The sequence below is a fragment of the Carcharodon carcharias genome, chromosome 20 (assembly GCF_017639515.1).
Source record: "Carcharodon carcharias isolate sCarCar2 chromosome 20, sCarCar2.pri, whole genome shotgun sequence".
Classification (NCBI taxonomy): Eukaryota; Metazoa; Chordata; class Chondrichthyes; order Lamniformes; family Lamnidae; genus Carcharodon; species Carcharodon carcharias.
In genome coordinates, this window is record NC_054486.1 from 76,056,850 (window position 1) to 76,078,790 (window position 21,941).

Below are 21,941 nucleotides of genomic sequence, written 5' to 3' on the forward strand. Positions count from 1 at the left end.
AACTTGATCCTGATCTCTTCTGACTTTTATTACACTGTGCTGTTAATGTAGCTGAACATTCTAGTGGCTTTGTTGATGACTGCACTGTATTTGTTTGACATGTTGAGCATTGAATCTTAATATTGTCATTAGTTTATAATAAACAGCAGCAGGAATAGGTCATTTAAGCCTACTCCACAACATCATTGCTGATTTTCTATCTCAACAGAAAGCTAACATGCAGGGGCAGCAGGAAATTAGGAAGACTAATAGAATGTTAGCCTTTATCGCAAGATGATTTAAGTACAGGAGTCGTGAAGCAGTGAAGTCTTGCTTCAATTGTGTAGAAGCTTGGTTAGACTGCACCTGGAGTACTGTGTGCAGTTTTGGTTCCCTTACCTCAGAAAGGATATTATTGCCATTGAGGGAGTGCAACGAAGGTTCACAGACTTGTTCTGGGGATGGCGGGACTGTCTTATGAAGAGAGATTGAGCAAACTGGGCCTGTATTCTCTAGAGTTTCAAAGAATGAGGGGGGATATCATTGAAGCCTACAAAGTAATTAAAAGAAGAGACAGGGTAGATGCAGGTAAGGTGTTTCCCCTGGTTGGGGAGTCTAGAACCAGGGGGCACAATTTCAAAATAACAGGGAAGCCACTTAAGACCAAAATGAGGAGAAATTTCTTTGCTCAGAATTTGTGAGGGTTGTGAATTATTGGAATTCTCTACCCCAGAGGGCTGGAAGCTCTATTGAGTATGTTTAAGGTAGAGATTGATAGATTGCTGAATGACAATAACATAAAGGTTTATGGGGATAATGTGGTTAAAAGGCATTGAAGTGTTCGATCAGCCATGATCATATTGAATAGCAGAGCAGGCTTGACAGGCTGCATGACTGTCTCCTGTTCCTAACTCCACTTTTCCACACTATACCCACCCAATTGGCATCCAAAAATCTATCAATCTCTGTCTTGAATGTGCTCAACTGCGGAACAGCTCTAAGGTAACTTGAAGCCTAAATACCAGTACAATTTCAAACGCTATTTGGGCTCAATTTCCAGATGACAGTCTAACCAGAATTACCCTAGCCTGTTTCTGTGCTGTAAACTTGTATGCAGTCAACAGAGATGAATTTTACATCAGGTAATGGAAAGAAGCTTCAAAGAAATTCAAGACATCAACAAAAGAAAGACTGCTGTGGAACATCCACAGCTGTGTGGTAGAGAATTCCAAAGATTCACAACCTTTTGAGAGAATAAATTTCTCACCTCAGTGCTGAATGACTAACTCTCTTATTCTGAGATTTTGAAGTCTACTTCTAGACTCCCCAGTCAGGGGAAACATCCTCCCAGCATCTACCCTGTCAATCCCCTTAAGGATTTTATATGTTTTCAAAGATATGTTTCATTTATCATCTTTTCAACTCTGGGATATATGGGTCTAGTTTACTCAATTTCTCCTCACGGAGCAATCCCCCATTCAGGATTTAATCTTGTGAATCCTTGTTGCACACCCTCTAAAGCAATAATTTCCTTCCTTAGGAAAGGGTTTCAAAAATCTCCACACAGTACACCATTTACTATCCTCATTGCTTGGTGTGATTTGCATACAAGGGCACCCAGTTCCCTTAGAATACCAACATTTTCCAGTCTCTTACCATTTAAAAAAATATTCTGTTTTTCGATTTTTCCTACCAAAGCGGATAGCTTCACATTGCGCCACATCATATGTTCCGTCTGGCACGTTCCTGCCCATTTACTTTATATCCCTTAGCAGTCTCCTTTTGTCTTCCTCACAGCTTACTTTCCTACCTAGTTTTGTATCATCAAACTTGGATGCATTATGCTTAGTCCCCTCATCCAAGTCACTGATATAGATTATAAATAGCTGAGAGCCAAGTACTGATCATTGTGGTACCCAACTAGTTAAAGCCTGCCGAACTGAATTGACCTGTTTATTTACCAGTGAAAGGGAAATCATGTTTAACCAATTTATTGGAGTTTTTTGAGGAAGTAACATGTGCTGTGGATAAGGGGGAACTGGTAGATGTGCTGTATTTGGATTTCAAGAAGGCATTTGTCAAGGTGCCATATCAAAGGTTATTGCGGAAAATAAAAACTCATGGTGTAGGGTATAACATTTGGCATGGATAGAAGATTGCCTAGCTAACAGAAAACAGAGTAGGCATAAATAGGTCATTTTCTGGTTGGCAAGATGTAACGGGCGGTGTGCCACAGGGATCAGTGCTGGGGCCTCAACGTTCTTACAAATTTATAAAAATTATTTGGATGAAGGGACAAAAGGTATAGTTGCTAAATTTGCTGATGATACAAAGATAGGTAGGAAAGTAAGCTGTTAAGAGGACATACAGAAGCCACAAAGGGATATAGATAGGTTAATGGAGTGGGCAAAGATCTGGCAAATGGAGCAAATTGTGGGAAAGTGTGAAATTGTCCATTTTGGGAGGAAGGAAAAAAAGCATATTATCTAAACGGTGAGAGATTGCAGAGCACAGAGTTGTAGAGGGATCTGGGTGTCCTAGAGCATAAATTGCAAAAGGTTAGTATACAGATACAGCAAGTAATTAGGAAAGCTAATAGAATGTTATTGTTTATTGCAAGGGGAATTGAATACAAAAGTAGAGAGGTTATGCTTCAGTTATGTAGGGCATTGGTGAGATCACATCTGGAGTACGGTGTACAGTATTGGTCTCCTTATTTAAGGAAGGATGTAAATGGGTTGTATGTAGTTCAGAGGAGCTTTACTAGACTAATACCTGGAATGGACGGGTTGTCTTATGAAGAAAGGTTAGACAGGTTAGGCTTGTGTCCACTGGAGTTCAGAAGAGTAAGAAGCGACTTAATTAAAACAGAGAAGATCCTGAGAGATCTTGACAGGGTATGGAAAGGATGTTTTCTCTTGTGGGAGAAGCTGGAACTGTTTAAAAATAAGGGGTCATCCATTTAGGACAGAAATGAGGAGAAATCTTTTCTCTGAGGGTGGTGAATGTTTGGATTTCTTCCTCAAAAGACGGTGGAAGCATAGTCTTTGAACATTTTTAAGGCAGAGCTAGATAGTCAGATAGGTGGGGTGAAAGGTTATCAGGGGTTGGTGGGAATGTGGAGTTGAGGTTGCTATCATATCAGCCATGATCCTATTGAATGATGGAGCAGGCTTGAAGGGGCGAATAGCCGGCTGCTGCTCCGAATTCATATGGATTCCTACTCTGTTTTCTGTCCATAAAACAATTCTCAATATATGCTTAGATATTATCCCCTACTCCATGAGCCCTAATCTTGTGCAATATTCTCTTGAGCAGTGAAATGAAAGCAAAATACTGCGGATACAGCAGATCTGAAATAAAAACAAAGTGCTGGAAAAAACTCAGCAGGTCTGGAAGCATCTGTGGAGATGGAAACAGAGTTAACATTTTGCATCCAACGTGACTTCTTCAGAACTGATTAAAGGTGGGAATTTGATGGGTTTTATGCTATTGAAAAAGGGCAGAAGGGAAGGTGAAGCAAAAATGGGCAGGGATAGATTAGAGAGTGGGGTAGATTAAATTACAAAAATGTTGTGGATCCAAAGGCAGAGGGAGTGATAAAGACAGCATGAATGTGTTAACACATTGTTATTTTGCTTTCAGACAGTGCTGACCTTTATTCTGCTTTTAAAACCTGGACCAGTCCTTTGTTTCTTTAATCCTATCATTACCACTCCTTTTGCCTTTGGTATCATGATATCTTTGTCATTTAATCTCCCCCGCTCTCTAACTTATCCCTGAGTTTCTACTTTGCTCCACCTGCCCCTTCCCCCTTTCTTAACAGCATAAAATGTCCATCACCAAGAGTGGCTCGGTAGCACCACTACTGACCGAGTTCACAGAGTCCTGAAGGACATAGCTGCTAGACTGGGTCAGCAGCAGGTGGTGAGGGAATAACAAGAGGGAAAAACATACTTGACCTCTTTCTCACCAACCTGCCTGCCGCAGATGCATCCGTCCATGACAGTATCAGTAGGAGGAACTACTGCACAGTCCTTATGGAGACAAAGTCCAGTCTTCACACTGAGGATACCCTCTGTTGTGTTGTGTGGCACTACCACAGTGCTGAATGTGATAGATTTCGAACAGATCTGGCAACTCAAGACTGGACAGCCATGTGGCGCTGTGGCCCATCAGCAGCAGCAGAATTGTACTCAACCACAATCAGTAACCTCATGACACGGCATATCCCATACTCTACCATTACCGCCAAGCCAGGAGATCAAACCTGGTTCGACGAAGGGTGCAAGAGGGCATGCCAGGAGCAGCACCAGGCATACCTAAACATGAGTTATCAACCTAGTGAAGCTACAACACAGGACTACTTGCATGCAAATCAGTATAAGCAGCAAGCAATAGATAGAGCTAAGCAATTCCACAATCAACGGATCAGATCTAAGCTCTGCAGTCCTGCCACATCCAGTCACGAATGGTGGTGGACAATTAAACAATTTGCTGGAGGAGGCGGCTCCACAAATATCCCCATCCTCAATGATGGGGGAGCCCAGCACATCAGTGCAAAAGATAAGGCTGAAGCATTCGCAACAATCTTCAGCCAGTAGGGCAGAGTGGATGATCCATCTTGGCCTCCCCCAGAGGTCCCCAGCATCACAGATGCCAGTCTTCAGCCAATTCGATTCACTCCATGTGATATCAAGAAACGGCTGAAGGCACTGGACACTGCAAATGCTATGGGCTCTGACAATATTCCAACAATAGTACTGAGACTTGTGCTTCATAACTTGCCACGTCCCTAGCCAAGCTGTTCCAGTACAGCAACAACACTGGCATCTACCTGGCAATGTGGAAAATTGCCCAGGTATTCCTGTACACAAAAATCATTACTAATCCAACACGGCCAATTGCTGTTACAACAGTCAATCTCCATCATTAGTAAAGTGATGGAAGGTGTCATCAACACTGCTATCAAGCAGCACTTGCTGAGCAATAACCTGTTCACAGATGCTCAGTTTGGGTTCCGCCAGGGTAACTCAGCTTCTGACCTCATTACCGCCTTGGTTAAAACATGGACAAAAGAGCTGAACTCCAGAGGCGAGGTGAGAGTGACTGCCCTTGACAACAAGGCAGCATTTGACCGAGTGTGGCATCAAGGAGCCCTAGCAAAACTGGAGTCAATGGGAATCAGGCGGAGCTGGTTGGAGTCACACCTAGCACAAAGAAAGATAGAGGTCAATCATCCCAGTTCCAGGACATGACTGCAGGAGGTCCTCAGGATGGTGTCTTAGGCTCAACCATCTTCAGCTGCTTTATCAATGGCCTTCCTTCCACCATAAGGTCAGAAGTGAGGATGTACACTGATGATTTGCACAAAGCTCAGTACCATTTGTGACTCCTCAGATACTGAAGCAGTCCATGCCCAAATGCAGCAAAACTTGCACTGACAAGTGGCAAGTTACAGTCGTGCCACACAAGTGCCAGGCAATGACCATCGCCAACAGGAGAGAATTTAACCATCGCCCCTTGACATTCAATGGCATTACCATCACTGAATTCCCCATGATCAATATGCTAGGGGTTACCATTGATCAGAAACTAAACTGGACTAGCCATATAAGTACTATGGCTACGAGAGCAGCTCAGAGGCTAGGAATCCTGCAGTGAGTAACTCACCTCCTGACCCTGCAAAGCCTGTCTACCAACTACAATACACAAGTCAGGAGTGTGATGGAATACTCTCCACTTGCCTGGATGAGTGCAGCTCCAACAACACTCAAGAAGCTTGACACCATCCAGGACAAGGCAGCTTCCTTGATTGGCACTCCCTTCCACAAGCATTCGCTCCCTCCACCACCAATGAACAGTTGCAGTAGTCTGTACCAAGATGCACTGCAGAAACTCACCACGACTGCTACCAACTAGAAGGATAAAGGCTGCAGATATATGGGAGCACCAGCACCTGGAAGTTCCCTTCTGAGCCACACACCAGCCTGACTTGGAAATATATTGCCGTTCCTCCACTGCTTCTGGGTAAAAATCTTGGAGCTGCCTCCCTAACAGCACCGTGGGTGTATCCTCACCATAGGGACTGCAACGGTTCAAAAAGGCAGCTCACCACCATCTTCTCAAGTGCAATTAAGGATGGGCAATAAATTCTGGTCTAGCCAGCGACACCCGCATCCCGTCAAGGAATTTAAAAAGACCCATCAATTCCTTTCTCTTCAATTCTGAAGAAGAATCATATTGGACTCAAATGTTAACTCTGTTAATCTCTCCATATATGCTGCCAGACCTGCTGAGTTTTTCCTGTGCTTTTCTGTTTTTATTATTCTCTTGTGCAGTATCTTAATGAATGCTTTTTGAAATCCAAATACACTACATTCACTGGTTGCCTCTTATTGCTAGATACAACTTCAAAAAACATAACATTTGACAAACATGATTGCCCTTTCAATTCTGTGTTGAATTGCCCAATCATATTACCATTTATGTGTCTCTGAATTACATACCTAACAATAAATTCTTACATTTTCCCTATTACTGATCACAGGCTAAGTGGCCTCCTTTCTTGAATTAGCAGGGTTACATTTGCTACCTTCCAATCTGCAAGGACTAATCTAAAATCTAGGGAACTCAAGAAACGAGGGAAACAGAAAGCAGGAAACTATGGGCCAGTTAGTCTAACATATGTCATTAGGAAAATGCTAGAATCCATTATTAAGGGGGTAATAACAGGATACTTAGAAAATCATAATACAAGTAGGCAGAGTCAACATGGTTTGGTGAAAGGGAAATGTCTGACAAACGTATTAGAGTTTAGAAGAATGAGAGGTGACCTTATTGAAACATATAAAACTCTGACAGGGTAGATGCTGGGAAGATATTTCCTTTCATGGGGGAAATCTAGAATTGGAGGGCAGAGTTTTAAAATAAAGGGTCTTTCATTAGAGATGGACATGAGGAGGAATTTCTTCTCTCAGAGGATCATTAGTCTTTGGGATTGTCTTCAGCAGAGAGCAGTGGAATATATTCCAAGGATGAGTCAGATAGATTTTTGATTCACAAAGGAGTTAAAGGGTTATGGGGGACAGACAGGAAAATGGAGTTATGGCCACAATCAGATCAGCCATGATTTTATCGAATGGCAGAGGAGGCTTGATGAGCCAAATGGCGTGCTTCTGCTTATTTTCTTTTTCTCTAATGATCTTATAAATTCTAGAAGATCAAAGCAAATGCATCCACTGTAGGCACCTTTTTTAAAACCTGTAGTAGTATCAGGTCTTGGGGATTTGTCAGCTTTTAATCCCATTAGTTTCACTAGTACTATTCCTTTACTAGTAAGAATTTCCTTAACTTCATCATCCCCAATGAACCCTTAGTTCCCCACCATTCCCAGGAATGTTTCTTTTGTATAGTCTATTATAAAGACAGATACAAAGTTTTTGTTTAATGTTTCTCCCAGTTCCTTATTTCCCAGCATGGCTTCATTAAAATACACAGCCTCTTCTGCTAGAAGAGCAAATACAAAGCCACATGGGGGCATCCTAGATCAAAGGCACTGGCACCTTTTGGATTGTGCCATTGTTCGGGTTAAAGATCTAAGTGATATCTGTATCACTCGGTCCATTTGGGGGACTGATGCCCCCGGACAAATCATCGACTTATTCAATTGGTAATAATCATCCACCTAGCACCAAGACATCATGAAGCCCAAATGTCCAAGTGGAAGATGATCAATGTCTCAGTCCTAAAACAGCCTGACCAAAGAGAGGAATTCTAAAGTTCAGCTCACAAACAATCTGAAAAATCTTCACATCCAACTCAATTCCAGAACAGTGGGATCAAATAAAGTCAGCTGTACTAGACTGCTGTGTTCAGATCATTGGGTTTGAGCTTTGTGGGCATCAGGGCTGGTTTGACGCAAATGATGCTCAACACTACATAACACACTGGAACAAAAATCAGCAGCCTTTATTGCTTGGCAGAACAATCCAAGGTTGCAACTCAAGAAGCCAGTATTCCAACGCTCAAGGCTGATACCCAAATACAAATCCAGAAGAAAAAGAACATGTGGTGGGAAGAGGGAATCTGAGAGATCCAATAGTTTGCTGATCATGTCATGCGAAGCTTTTTTGAAGCCATGAGGGCTACCTATAGACAGAGGTCAAATGGGCAAAATCCTCTTCATTTACACATTGATGTTTCTCTTCTTAAGGACGACAATGCCATCCTCCAACATTGGAAAGAACATTCTGAGCAACTCCTCAACCGTGAATCTACAGTGCCAGCTGACATCCTCCAGGCCATCCCCAATGCCCTGTGGTAGAATCCATGGGTGAGCCTTATTGTTGGGAGAGTTGCAACAAGCAATCAAAAGATGAAAAACAACAACACCTGGGGTCCCAATGGTATTCCTCCTGAGTTCTTCAAAGCTGGCAGACCAGCTGGCTCACATCAAGACTCCATGCATTCAAAATATGGAATGTGGAGGAAAAAGACCTCCACCCTGACTTCAGGAATGCACCTACTATAACCATCTTCAACAAAGGAGATGAATCATACTGTGGAAAAATTCCAGCCATTTCCCTCTCGTACACAGCAGAGAAAATCCTGACCTGCATTCTCCTGAATTGCCTACTTCCTATGGCTGAGAAAGTCCTCCTAAAGACTGCGTGTGGTTTTAGGCCGTTCAGAGGAGCTTCCGACATTGTCTTTGATGCCAAACAAATGCAAGAAAAATATCAGAAATAACCCCAGAACTCTTCATTGCATTCATTGACCTGACCAAAGCATTTGACTCAGTAAATTGTGAGGCTCTGTGGATTGCATTCCAATGATTTGAATCTCCAAGAGACCTCACCACAATCCTGCGATTGCTTTATGATGATATTACTATGTATGTCTCAAGTGGGGGATGTGAAATAGACACCTTCAAAATCTGGACTGGGGTCAAGCAAGGCTGTGTGATAGCACTCCTACTATTCAAAATCTACCTGATGATGGCTATTCACCTCAAAGATCAACTTCCTTTTGTTGTCAGTATTAAAATACATCTTGATGGAAAACTCAGTCATCTCTGTGCCAAAATTATACGGACCACCATAGATATACATGATCTACAGTGTGTGTATGAATGTAGTGTCATTGTCCACTCTACACAAGATTTGCAAGCCACCCTTGATCTCTTCAATTCTATATACAAGAAACCAGTTCTATTCTTAAATGTTGCCAGAACAAAACCCATATCAAACCACACCTGGTCAGCCAAATATTCCATCTCCCTTATATGTTGAAGTAGAGACCCTAATATGCACTTCCCAACCTCAACAATCACCTCCGTCTAAGGGCCACCGTTGACATTGTTGTTGGAGATCCAACAACAGATCAGCTCTGCCAGTTCAGTCCTCTACGAACAACAGAACAATAAAGACCCCTGCAAGTCAACAAAAGGCATAGTGTACAGAGCAGCTGTCTTCACCATGCTCCCGTACTGCAGAAAGACCTGGACTGTGCATCAGCGCCAGCAGAAGATTACTAAAGAAATTCCCTCAACAAAGTCTCTGCCGCATCCTTCGGATTCAATGGGAGGGCCATTGAACTGTGTCTGTGTCCTTCTTGAAGCCAGGCCCACAAGCATTCAGCCAAAAGTCCTGCAAGATCAACTTCGATGGATTGGCCAGTGTCCCAATGGTTGAAAGTTTTTGCCTCCACCAGGTCCTGTTCTTTCAACTTTCAAATGGTCAAACACCTGGGAAGATCAAAGGAAAGCTTCAAAGACACTCTGAAGTTCTTCTTGAAGAGCAGCAGCATTGACATTAGTGACTGGTAGGAGCTTTCTACCAATTGCTCAGAATGATGACAAGTTGTCCGTCAAGCTGCATCACACTTTTGAGTTCTTAATGCCTTAATAATGAGGCATACTGATGGCAGAGAAGGAAGCAAATCCTGAATTCTGAATCCCACTACATTGTGGGGCATCATGCTGAACACGCCCAAAGATCCACGTGTTGAAAACTGGCCTGAAAACCCATGGCAGAAAACTGAACCCTGAGTAGATGTCATCCTTGAATTGTGGTATAGCCGCTGCCACCAATTTCCTATTATACTTTCTCCTGTCTCTGCCTCTAATTTGTTTATTGATTACTGTTATTAATCTTTTCCTTTTTATTGCTGACAAAAACAGAGACATTTATCATCGAAGCTTTTTGTCTTACACTCATCATGACAATTCCCAAGAAAATACCAATGTCAGGTGAAACAACAATTTACAAACTTATGAGAAGAGAGTACTGATGGATTGGCAAATGGACTCTGGTAGAGGCGCTGCCATGGAGAATGCACCAGTTGTTGATGACTGACAGTTAATTGCCAAGCATGGCTTAAAATTTAAACCAGGCCACTTGACTCTGATTGGTCAAGACATTGCTCTGGGAAATGAACCAGAGAATGGCTGTTACTTATTTTGTTTAGCTGAAACAGGTGCAATGTGTGTACATGTCCTTTCTGTCTACAAAGAACAGGGCCCGGTGTATTAACATATGTAGCTTCCAGTACATACAAATCTGCTACACTGCAAGTCCAACTGACGATCTAAAATTGGTTGTCAGTGTAATTCTTAACACATTGAGGATTATTTAGCAAATGTCCAATCGCAGAATCACATCTAATGTTGGACACTGTGTTTTGAGTTTTGCAAGCATGGGCTGGTTGGGTATAGTCTGTATATTGATAGTTGATATTTGCAACATTCAAGGTACAGACCGTACCCAACCAGCCCATGCTTGCAAGACTCGAAACAGTGTCCAACATTAGATGTGATTCCACGATTGGACAATTTTTGCTAAATAATCCTCAGTGTGTTAAGAATTACGCTGACAACCAATTTAAGATCATCAGTCAGGTTCACAGTGTGGCGTGTGTGTGTACTGGAAGCTACATAGATTAATGTACAGGGCCCTGTTCTTTGCAAACAGAAAGAACATGTACATACATTGCAACTAAACAAAATAAGCGACAGCCATTTCCTGGTTCATTTCCCACGGCAATGTCTTGACCAGCGTCAAGCTGCCTGGTTTAAATTTCAGCAATGCTTGGCAGTTAACTGTCAGTCTCCATCAGCTGGTGCATTCTCCTTGGCACTGCCTCCAACAGAGTCTACTTGCCAACTAATCAGCACTCTCTTCTCATACAGTATAAATTGCTGTCGCCCTTGACATTGTCATTTTCTTGCAAATTTCCTGATGAGTGCAAGACGAAAAGGTTTGACAAAAAAACTTCTTTTTTCAGCAATACTCAAGTTCTGTACTGCCAAATGACTACTTTCCCTTTTTACGTGTCTATAGAAGCTTTCACAATCTGTTCTTCTCTCTTTCTTGTTCACTCTCATATTGTATTTTCCATCAATTTTCTGAGCATTCTTTGTTGAATTCTAAAATCGGCCTGATCCTCAAACTTACTACTATTTTTGGGAACATTTTAAACTGCATCCATTAGTCTAACTTCTTAATAGCCACCATAGGGTCACTTATACCATGAGGTTTTTATTCCTCAAGGGAATATATATTATGAATTATTTCTTTTGATATTTTCATTGTTTATCTACTGTCATGCCTTTTAAATCTAATTTTCCAACCTACCTTGGCCTATTCGCCCCTCATACCTACTTAATTTGCTTCATTCATACATAGGATCCTAGTTATGGATTCAACAAAATCACACTCTAAACTCAACATAAAATTCTACCATATGATCACACTTCCCAAGAGGTTCCTTTACTACAAGATTATTAATTAACCCTACCTTATTGCATAATACTACATCCAAGCCAGCCTGTTTCCTAATTGGTTCCATAACATAACGATTTAGAAAACTTTCAATCCAATCAATGAACTCATCCTCCATACTACTGCTGCAAATTTGGTTTGTCCAGTCTACTTGAAGATTAAAGTGCCCTCTGATAGTTGTATAACACTTACTACATGCACCTCTGATCTCATCATTTACACTCTACTTGGCATGGCAATTACTGTTAGGGGGCTTATTAATTACTCCTACCACTGTTTTCTGCCCCTTGTTTCTTAGCTGTACCCAAACGAATTCTACATCTTTATTCTCTGAGCCAAGATCTTTTTCTCACTACTGTCTTTATTCCAATTTTTATTATCAGGACTATCACTGCCGTCCCATTTCTATTTTCCCTGTCAATTCCAAAAGTCAAGAATCCTGGAACTTTTAACTCCCAACCCTGGTCACTCTAACCACGTTTTCATAATCTTTGTGAGATGAAACCTATGTATTTCTATTAATTTATTTATATTTTTCCCTGATATCACTTTAGTGACTAATGGCCTATAACCTTTTAAACTCTAAGTCTCTTCCTGACCTTTTCTGGTTAATTTGATCCAAATTGCTATCTTGTTCTCCAGCCTCAACATTCATACAATTGCTTTTGAATTTAACCTTCCCTGAATCCTATCCCCACAACCAATTCATTAGTTTAAAGCCCTATTTACTGCCCTCGTTACACGATTCACCAGGACACAGGCCTCATTATGGTTTAAGTGGAGCCCATCCCAATGGAACAGCTTTTTTTTGCCATTACTGGTGCCAGTGCTCCATGAATTGAAAACCCTGCCTCCCACACCATTCTTTCAGCAATGAATTTACCATCCTAATCGGTTTGTCCCTTTGCCAGCTTTCAAGTGGCACAGGTAACAATCCAGAAATTATTACCTGTGAGATTCTGTGTTTTAATTTTGACCAGGTCAGAGTAGGTTAGTGTGCTGGCGGCTGTGGAGGAGGGGTAGCGCAATAAACACTTTAAAAAGAAAATTTTAAAATGAAATACATTACACTGACCTGTTTTATTTTGTCCAGTTTCTCATCATCTTCTAGGAAAAAGGTCAAATACATGTAAGATACATCTACTTCACAATTCCCACCAAACTGTTGGTGTTCTTCAATAGTATCCTTGCCACCTGAAAAAGCATGCTTGTTGATCTGAGGATAAAATATTACAATTAAATTAGCGTTAATGTTGTTGCATGTAACTATATTTTATATTATCGCTCTGGTAATAGTTCACTTTCAAAAAACAGCTATTGTTGACAATACCTTCAAAGAATAGTATTACAAAATAGACTTGGACTAAACCTTATATGCAAGATGAACCACTGTTTTGACCACCAAATAAGGTAATAATTTTCTGCCTTATGTACATACTTGATATATGATGAACATTACCTTTGTTTTGATCTGCTTTGGGGTATCTGTGAGGAAGATGGATGAATTGGAGTCACTGGCACTCATTTTTGTTTGTGCTCCTTGCAGAGCAGGGAAGAAGACTGAATGCAACAATGCTGGTTTTGGATATCCAATCCTTGGAGCAACATCCCTGGTCATCCGAAAATATGGGTCCTATGAAAAAATAACACAAGTGGTTAAACAGAATTGAAGTTTTGCTCTCAAAACTAATCTTGGGGCATGTGAATATTAATTGCAGTCAAATTTAAGCAATTACATGCACATAGTTATAGTAAAAAAAAAACTTAGAAAGACAAGAGAAGCAGTGTCGACAGTGAAACTAGAGGTGAGGCATGAGGATAAAAGAAGCAGCACCTCAAGACTTGAGTGCAACAGCGGGAGTGGGACCAGAGGTAAGAGGCAGGGATGAAAGCAGTGGCAGAGTGAGAACAAAAATGAAAATCAAGGAGTGATACCATAGGATGGAAGAGACTGGAGCAGAAGAGAGCACAGAACTGAAGGAGTTCAGGGGCAGAAGCACAAATATCAGGATTGAGGCAAAAAACAAACCTGAAATGGCAGCAGCACATGGGAAGATGCTGAGTGAGTACCTGGTGAGTGTTTTTTTTTGGTAAATAAGTCTTTAGTTTATTTCTGTCAAGTTTAATCTAATAAATAGAGATATGGAAGAGCACCGCAATCCTGTGAAATGCAATCCGGTGCATCAGTGAGAGATACATGGGTAGCGTGCTTCCGTAGGTGGTCACATTGCAGTGTAAGGGTGTGCAGGCAGAGGGAATTTGTGAGCACCAGACAGTGAAGGACCAGGCAGGTATTGCAGGCACCCACTCCCTGTCTGCACCCCCCTCCCCTGCCCTTTCGGGTGTACAGCCAGACGCAAGGCCACAGAATCATGGATGGCTCAGCTGTACAGTGGAGGAGGAAGGAAGTCAGGAAAGCAATAGTGGTAGAGAGATTAAATAGTCAAGCTGAATGGACAGATGTTTCTGTGACGACAGACATGACTCCAAGATGTTGCCTCTCTGAAGCCAGGGTCAAGGATGTCACTGAGCAGCTGCAAAACATTGTGCAAGGGGGTGGGGGGTCTTGGTCCATATTGGTACCAATGACACAGGTGGGAAGAAGGATGACGACTTGCAGGCAGATTTCAGGGAGCTAGGAAAGAAATCAAAAAGAAGGATCTCAAAGGCTGTAATCGCCAGAGGGATTTAGGTTTCTGTGGCAGAGAGACTGGAAAGCGGTTGGACCTCAACAGAGCTAGGAACAATATCTCAGTGAGGAGGTTTGTTGGCGCTGTTGGGGATAATTTAAACTCACTTGGCAGGAGAATAGAAACCGGAGTATAGATTCAGAAGGAAGAGAATCAAAGTTGGAAATAGAAGGCAGAAAATTAAAAAGTGAGAATGGAAAGTTGAGGAAGCAAAGGCTAGAAAATAACTAACAAAGAAGTTGTTTAGGAATCACTGGTATGTACTTCATTGCACAATGAATAAGGCAGATGAACTGAGAGCACAGATGGGTACTTGGAAGTATGGCATCATGGCCATTTCTGAAATGTGGCTTAAAGAAGGGCAGGGATGGCAGCTCAACATTCCTGGTTACAAGGTTTTCAGATGGAATAGAGAGGGGAACAAAAAATGTAGGGGGGAGGTTGATTATATTAGTTAGAGAAACAATCATAGCTACGAGGAGGGATGTATTGCTAGAAGGAGCATCAAATGAGGTAATATTGGTTGATTTGAGAGACAAGAAAGAGGTAATCACAATGCTGGGAGTATACTATAAATCCTCAGTCAGAAGGAAATAGTAGAGCAAATAGGTAGGCGAATTGCTGAACAGTACAGAAACAAAATGTCAGTAGTAATAGGGGATTTCATCTCCCTAATATTAACTGGGATAAAAATCAGTGTATAAGATGCAGATGGCACAGAATTCTTAAAATGCATTTAGGAGAACTTTATAAGCCATTACAGGACAAGCCCAAGAGAAAGGTCACTTCTGGACTTCATTTTAGGAAAGGAAACTGAGCAGCTGGAAAGGGCATCTGTGGGAAAACATTTTATTGGTAGTGATCATACTTCAGTTAGGTTTAGTGTTATTATGAAAAAGGGCAAATATAGACCAAGGGTAAAAGCTGTAAGTTGGGGAAGGCTAATTTTATTAAGTTGAGATGTGATTTGGCAGAAGTGGATGGGAAACAGCTACTTGATGGCAAATCAGTGTCAGAGTAGTGAGAGGCATTCAAGGAAAAGCTAAAGAGGGTTCACAACGAATAAGTTCCCACAAAGATAAAGCATTGCATTCCCAAACCTAGGTCCCACTCCACCGCCCCCACCAAATGTCAAAGAGCATACTGAGTAGGATAAGGCAATAAAGACGTCAGATGCCTAAAACTCAATACTGCAGAAAGCCTAGAGAGTTCAGAAAGTGCAGGAGTGAAATGAAAAAAGAAATCAAGAAATATAGCTGAAAGGTGTGACATGCTGCTGAAGCTTTTCATCTTACACTCATCAGGACAAATGCAAGAATGCCAAATTTCAAACGATTACACAATTTATGCTACAGGAGAAAAGGGTGCTGATTGGTTGGCAAGTTGACTCCAATTGGTTAAGGTGTTGCCATGGAGAAAGCAACAGTGAGCCATAAGCTCCCCAATTACTAGCTCTCTAGTAATTAAAAAAAAAATTGCAAGGCTTGAACATATTCCTTTTGCTTACAGAGAACGAGTCCCTGTGTATGAACATATGTCGCTTCTAGCAAGTGTAAGTTGAACCATATTGCAAGTTTGACTGAATATCTTAAATTGGTTACTGGGTAGCTATTCGCATGTCCAGGATTGTTCAGCAAGTGCTACCCAATAGACGTTCTGAGTTTTACTGTTCTACTGTTAGATATGACTCCGTGATTGAAATTTTGTACCACCAAGTGACTGCAATTAAGAAAGCAAAGAGAGCAAAAAATATTGGGAAGTAAAATTAAGAAAACCAAAGAGAAATACATAAACAACAAGAGGATAACTAAGGAAAAGTAAGGACCAATTTGAGACCAAAAATGTAATGTGTGTATGGAGTTAGGAGAGGTGAGCATGGTTCTTCATGAATACTTTGAGTCTGTTTTCACAAAAGAGAGAATGAAGCAAACATTATATTTAAGGAGGAGTAGTATGAAATATTAGCAAGGATAAACAGTGAGGGAGGAAATATTAAGGTGTTTAGCATCCTTGAAAGTGGATAAATCATTAGGTATGGATGAAATATACCCCAGATTGCTATGGGAAGCAAGGAAATAAAAAATAGATGCTCTGACCACTATTTTCCAATGCTGTCTGGCTACAGGCATGATGCTGGATGACCGCTAAAAAGGAAATAAGGTATAGCCTTAAGTAATTACAGACTAGTCAGCTGAACCTTGGTGGTGAGCAAATTATTGGAAAAAAATTCTGAGACACAATATAAGTTGCCATATAGAAAAGCATGGATTAAATCAAGGAAAATTAAGCATGAATTTGTTAAGGAAAGTTCATGTCTGACTAACATGATTGAATTTTTGAGGTGGAAATAGAGACTGTCAATAAGGGTAGCACATTTGATGTAGTCAACATAGATTTTAGCAAGGCTTTTGACAAGGTTACACATGGCAGTCTGATCAGAAGACTAAATGCTTATGGGATCCAAGTGAAAAAAGCAAATTGGATCCAAAAATGGCTCAGTGGCAGGAAGCAAAGGGTTGGGGTTTATGATTATGTTCTGCAGGGCTCAGTACAAGGACCCTCATGGGTAGGCAGACAAATGGTAAATGGAATTCATTCTGGAGAAGTGTGAAGTTTGAAATGTTTGGACAGCTCAAACAAAGCAAGGGAATGCACGATAAATGGCAGGATACTGAAAAGTGTAAAAGAACAGAGGGCATGGAGTGCATGTCCACAGATCCCTATTGTAGCAGGGCAGGTAGATAAAATGTTCAAGAAGGCATACAGGATACTTTTCTTTATTGACTGAGGATTAGAATCTAAGGACAGGGAGGTTGTACCAGAACTATATAAAATGCTAGTTTGATCATAGCTAGAGTACTACATACAGTTCTGGTCAGCACATTACAGGGGGATTGTATCAAGCTGGAGAGCATATAGGTTTATGAGGATGTTGCCAAGAACGGAGAATTTTAGTAATGAGGATTGGATAGACTAGGGTTGTTTTCTTGTGGACAGTGGAGACTGAGGGGATACTTAATTGAGGTGCATAAAATTCTGAGAGGTGCTTAGACAGAGTGGTAGGAAGGATCTTTTCCATTAGCGGAGAGGTCAACAACCAGGGGGCATAAAATTAAAATAATTGGCAGAAGGATTAGAGTGGAAATGAGGAGAAATATTTTCCATCCAGATTGTAGCTGGAGTCTGGAACTCACTGCCTGAAAGGTGGTAGAGGCAGAAACCTTCACTGCATTTAAAAAAGACTTGAATGTGAACTTGAGGTGCTGTAATGAGCAGGACCAAGAGCTGGAATAAAAGCAAAAAACTGCGGATGCTGGAAATCCAAAACAAAAATAAAAATAAAAATACCTGGAAAAACTCAGAGCTGGAAGGTGGGATTACGCTCTTTTTTGGTCAGCATGGAATACAAGGGGATGAATGACTTCCTTCTATGCTGAAAATCCAAGTTTCCTAAAATTTTATGTTTCTCAAAGCCTATTTACAAGAACAATGGCTTGCAGAACCAAGCACTTTTGTCAAAGTATGCTGAATATACTTTAATATAAACTAAAAATAATATAAACTGCAAATAATTATAATTTATAAGAAATTCAAATCTGCTACAACAAAATTATATTAAGATCTAGCTGTGTACAGCAACTTTTTGCAGCACCAAATAGCAATATGAGAGACTATATGGTGATGCCTGGGCTATGAACTGTTGACAAAAACAAAAGTTGCTGGAAAGACTCAGCAGGTCTGACAGCATCTGTGGAGAAAAAGACAGAGTTAACATTTCAAGTCCAGATGACTCTTCTTCAGAACTAACGAGAAGTAGAAATGTGGTGAAAATTTACTGTTTAAGGGGGGTGGGACAGGTGAAACTGGATAGAAGGCCAGTGATAGGCGGAGGCAAAGGAGAGATTGCAAAAGTTATAAAAAGGTCGAAGGGGTGTTGATGGTGGTGATACTGGCTAAAGGAGGTGCTAATGATGACATTAAGAGTAGGAAGCAGGATGAGCCAGTGACAGATGGCCCTAGTGGGGGTGGGGTGGGGACGGTGTGGGAGCAAGGATCAAAATAGGCTAAAAGATGGGGATAAAACAATGAATGGAAATAAATTAAAAAAATAATAATAGAAATAGGTAGGGAAAAAATGCATGAAAATTTAAAAATCAATATTTGAAAAAAGGGGGATTTTTTCAAATATTTATTTTAAAATTTTTAATATATACATTTTTTCCCTACCCATTTCTATTATTATTTTTAAAATTTATTTCCATTCATTGTTTTATCCCCACCTTTTAGCCTATTTCGATCTTTTCTCCCACACCGTCCCCTCCCCCCACCCCACCCCCACTAGGGCCATCTGTCACTGGCTCATCCTGCTTCCTACTCTTAATGTCATCATTAGCACCTCCTTTAGCCAGTATCACCATCATCAACCCTGGAGAAGGAGCACGCGGTGTCTGCTGGCACTCTCGAGGCCTTCCGTGCTCGGTGGGCACCGCAGGGACTGGGGTGTTTTGTTGACCCCTTTAATCACATTTTGATTTAAAGCTTGTAAGTTTCCTTTAAACTTTGTTCTTGGTTTTACAGCTGACCTGAATTAGGGGCTGTGCCTGATTTATCCCAATTTTGTTGATTTGGTTTTCATTTAAAAGATTATCATCAACACCCCTTCGACCTTTTGTTTATAACTTTTGCAATCTCTCCTTTGCCTCCACCTATCACTGGCCTGCTATCCAGCTTCATCTGTCCCACCCCCCTTATACAGTATACATTTCACCACATTTCTACTTCTTGTTCGTTCTGAAGAGGAGTCACCTGGACTTGGAACATTAACTCTTGTCTTTCTCTCCACAGATGCTGTCAGACCTGCTGAATTTCTCCAGCAACTTTTATTTTTGTTTCAAATTTCCAGCATCCGCAGTATTTTGCTTATCTATGAACTGTTGAATTCAGTCATATTGTTGTATGATGTGTCAAACACATGGCAAGTTCCTCAACACAAAACACTATCCAAAACAGAAAGCTGTTTCCAGGCTGCTCTTCTAAACATTTTAAAGAAATAATTTACATTTATATAGCACCTTTCGTGGCCTCAGGATATTCCAAAGTATTTCACATTGATGTACTTTTGAAATGCAGTCAATGTAGGAAAATGTGGAGTCAATCTTGCACAGCAAGATCACACAAACTTAAAAGAGATAAATGGCCAGATTTTCTTCTTTGGCGATAGTGGGTGAGGGATAAATGTAGACTATGACACTGGGAAAATGATGACACTCTTCTTCGAATAGTGCAGCTTAATTGTCACTTTTGTTCTGATATTGTCACAGATCTGTCTGTCCTCTGGGATCTTAGGCTACAGGTGGTGTATAATGAAAATGACTCATGGGGGGAGAAAAAACATGTACCACATAGTGTAAACTTGAATGCAATTAATACTTATAATTCAAAGGTCAGGCACATTTCAAGAATATGTATTCTCTTTGGCTAGCACTTAGCTCTGACCTGGTCAATAGCACAGGGAATTAGACATTGAATATCCTTTTGGCCATTAAAGATTTGTGGAAATGAGGTGCTGAAAGATGGAGCCGCCTGGATAGCAGGAAAACTGATCTTTCCTGTCAATTAAAAATACTGAGTTAGAATTTTTAAAATCCATTTCTTAACAAGAGCAATCAAACACAAAGTGATTAACAAAGTTAGATATTTACCATAAAAGATCTAAAGTGATGTTACACTAATTTACCTCAAAGAACACAAGTTATATATATTTATATGTTTATTAAACTCACATGTTTATATATTAACATTGTCGGTCAAATATTAAACTTTCCCCAGACACAATACAATATTTGTTCTCAGTTTAAATTTGCTTAATCATAGCTAATTAATGGAATGCTAGTTGCTTAATTATGAAAGATAAGGTTCTTGCAGAAATTTAACAAAACATTCTCATGGTAGGATTGGTGATTAGAAGCTGGTACAGTCGAAATGAAGCTTTTAACTTTGAGGTCACAAATCTGTTCATGGGGCTATGCCGTAGTTTCCAGTTTAATGGTTATCAAAAGGAACACAAGTCTGCTCACAGAAAACATTTGATAAAGTTTGATGAAATCACAATAAAACTAGATGTTGATGGGACCCCATGGCAGGAGCGGAAACATAAGAAATGAACGTACTGAAGGTGACACAAAAATGTTGGCTTCAGTGCACAAGGTCAAACTTTCGATTAAATTTTGAAAATAAGCACTATTAATCTTACCTATACAGTCACTATCTCCAAAGCCAAAGATCCCCTTCACTTGATTAAAAGTAACATGTTTCTGGATTTTAACCACATTCTGATAGAATCCTGGGCTCTGTCTGCAGCCAGAACAGAATTAAAATATTATATTTGCAGACCTGAGGTGAAAAAGCACTTGATTTATAGTTAAAGAAGAATCTTGGTTCTAAAGTTAGCACAACTGTAATTTTGATGCCATAATCTACGTTGAGTAGGGTAGTGCTTAGGTGTGTATCTTAGAAGTACATTCTCTTGCGCAGTGCATTGGAGTTCCTACACACATGCCATGGAATCAATCCATTTTTGATCTCACGGTGAAAAGGTACAGTAAAGGAAGACCGAGCCCAGTTACCTTCAGCTGACTTCACATATTTTCAAGAAGCCTGCTATTATACAGTGCTGGAGGTGCAGAGGCTTGGGATCAGGTGTCCAGTCTGTTCCATCAGCCAGATAAGTTTGGGGTACTAGGAGTTCACAGGAGCAGAGGCCAAAAATAATGTAATACATTGCAGTATAGTTGACTGATACTTTGGTGTAGATTTCAATTCATTGCAATTTTAACAGCATAGCAAGTTTAATCACTTTCATGCTTCATGAGAATGTGATACTTACCTTGTTGGGTTAGGATCAAATTCAGCCCGAACTGGGTGTTTTTTTTTCTTCACATGCATTGCTGGGAGCACTGCAGTTATTAATAATTCAGCAGGGAAAGCAAAAACTTGCCCGATTCACTCCAATTATCCCCTTAAGGTAAATGTCTTCTCACATCTTTCCACTCATTACTTACAATTTGGCAAAAGGGTCTTCTTTATGGGTATTTTCCCCTTCATAGTGGTTTCCTCCTCTGCTGCAGGCGTGTCATGCTCATCACTCAGCAGTGTCTTCAACATTTCAACATGTTATCAAGGTAATCAATGGCTGATAGTTTGGAAATGTATTTGTTCCCTAGCGGAGACCATAAGTATAGAGTGCACTATTTGTTTTTCCTTTATGGTGTTGTGTGTGAGATTTTTTTTAAACAAATTAAACTGTCTTTAGGAATCAAGGCTAGACATTATGGCAACATTTCACTGTATGCTAAGTTGGGGCTGAGAAGGGAAGATGCGCTGTCACAATGTCGTTTAAAACAAAGCATACAGCAGAGGACTAATCTCTGGAAGTAATGCACCATGCCACACTATTTTACTTTCAATAGTGTAAATTATTTCAGTACCA

At 40.6% G+C, this 21,941-nt stretch overlaps 1 protein-coding gene across 1 annotated transcript in view; it reads right to left on the minus strand.

Moving 5' to 3' along the window:
• The window catches only part of LOC121292448 (tryptophan--tRNA ligase, cytoplasmic-like), a 38,869-nt gene that overhangs the window by 656 nt on the left and 16,272 nt on the right, over positions 1-21,941 (minus strand). Inside the window, exons 7-10 of the mRNA XM_041214391.1 lie at positions 20,706-20,806; positions 19,949-20,061; positions 13,222-13,395; positions 12,838-12,978 (exon numbers count right to left, since the gene is read on the minus strand). Coding sequence (XP_041070325.1) covers positions 12,838-12,978; positions 13,222-13,395; positions 19,949-20,061; positions 20,706-20,806 — 529 coding nt within the window. The remainder of the gene's footprint in view (positions 1-12,837; positions 12,979-13,221; positions 13,396-19,948; positions 20,062-20,705; positions 20,807-21,941) is intronic.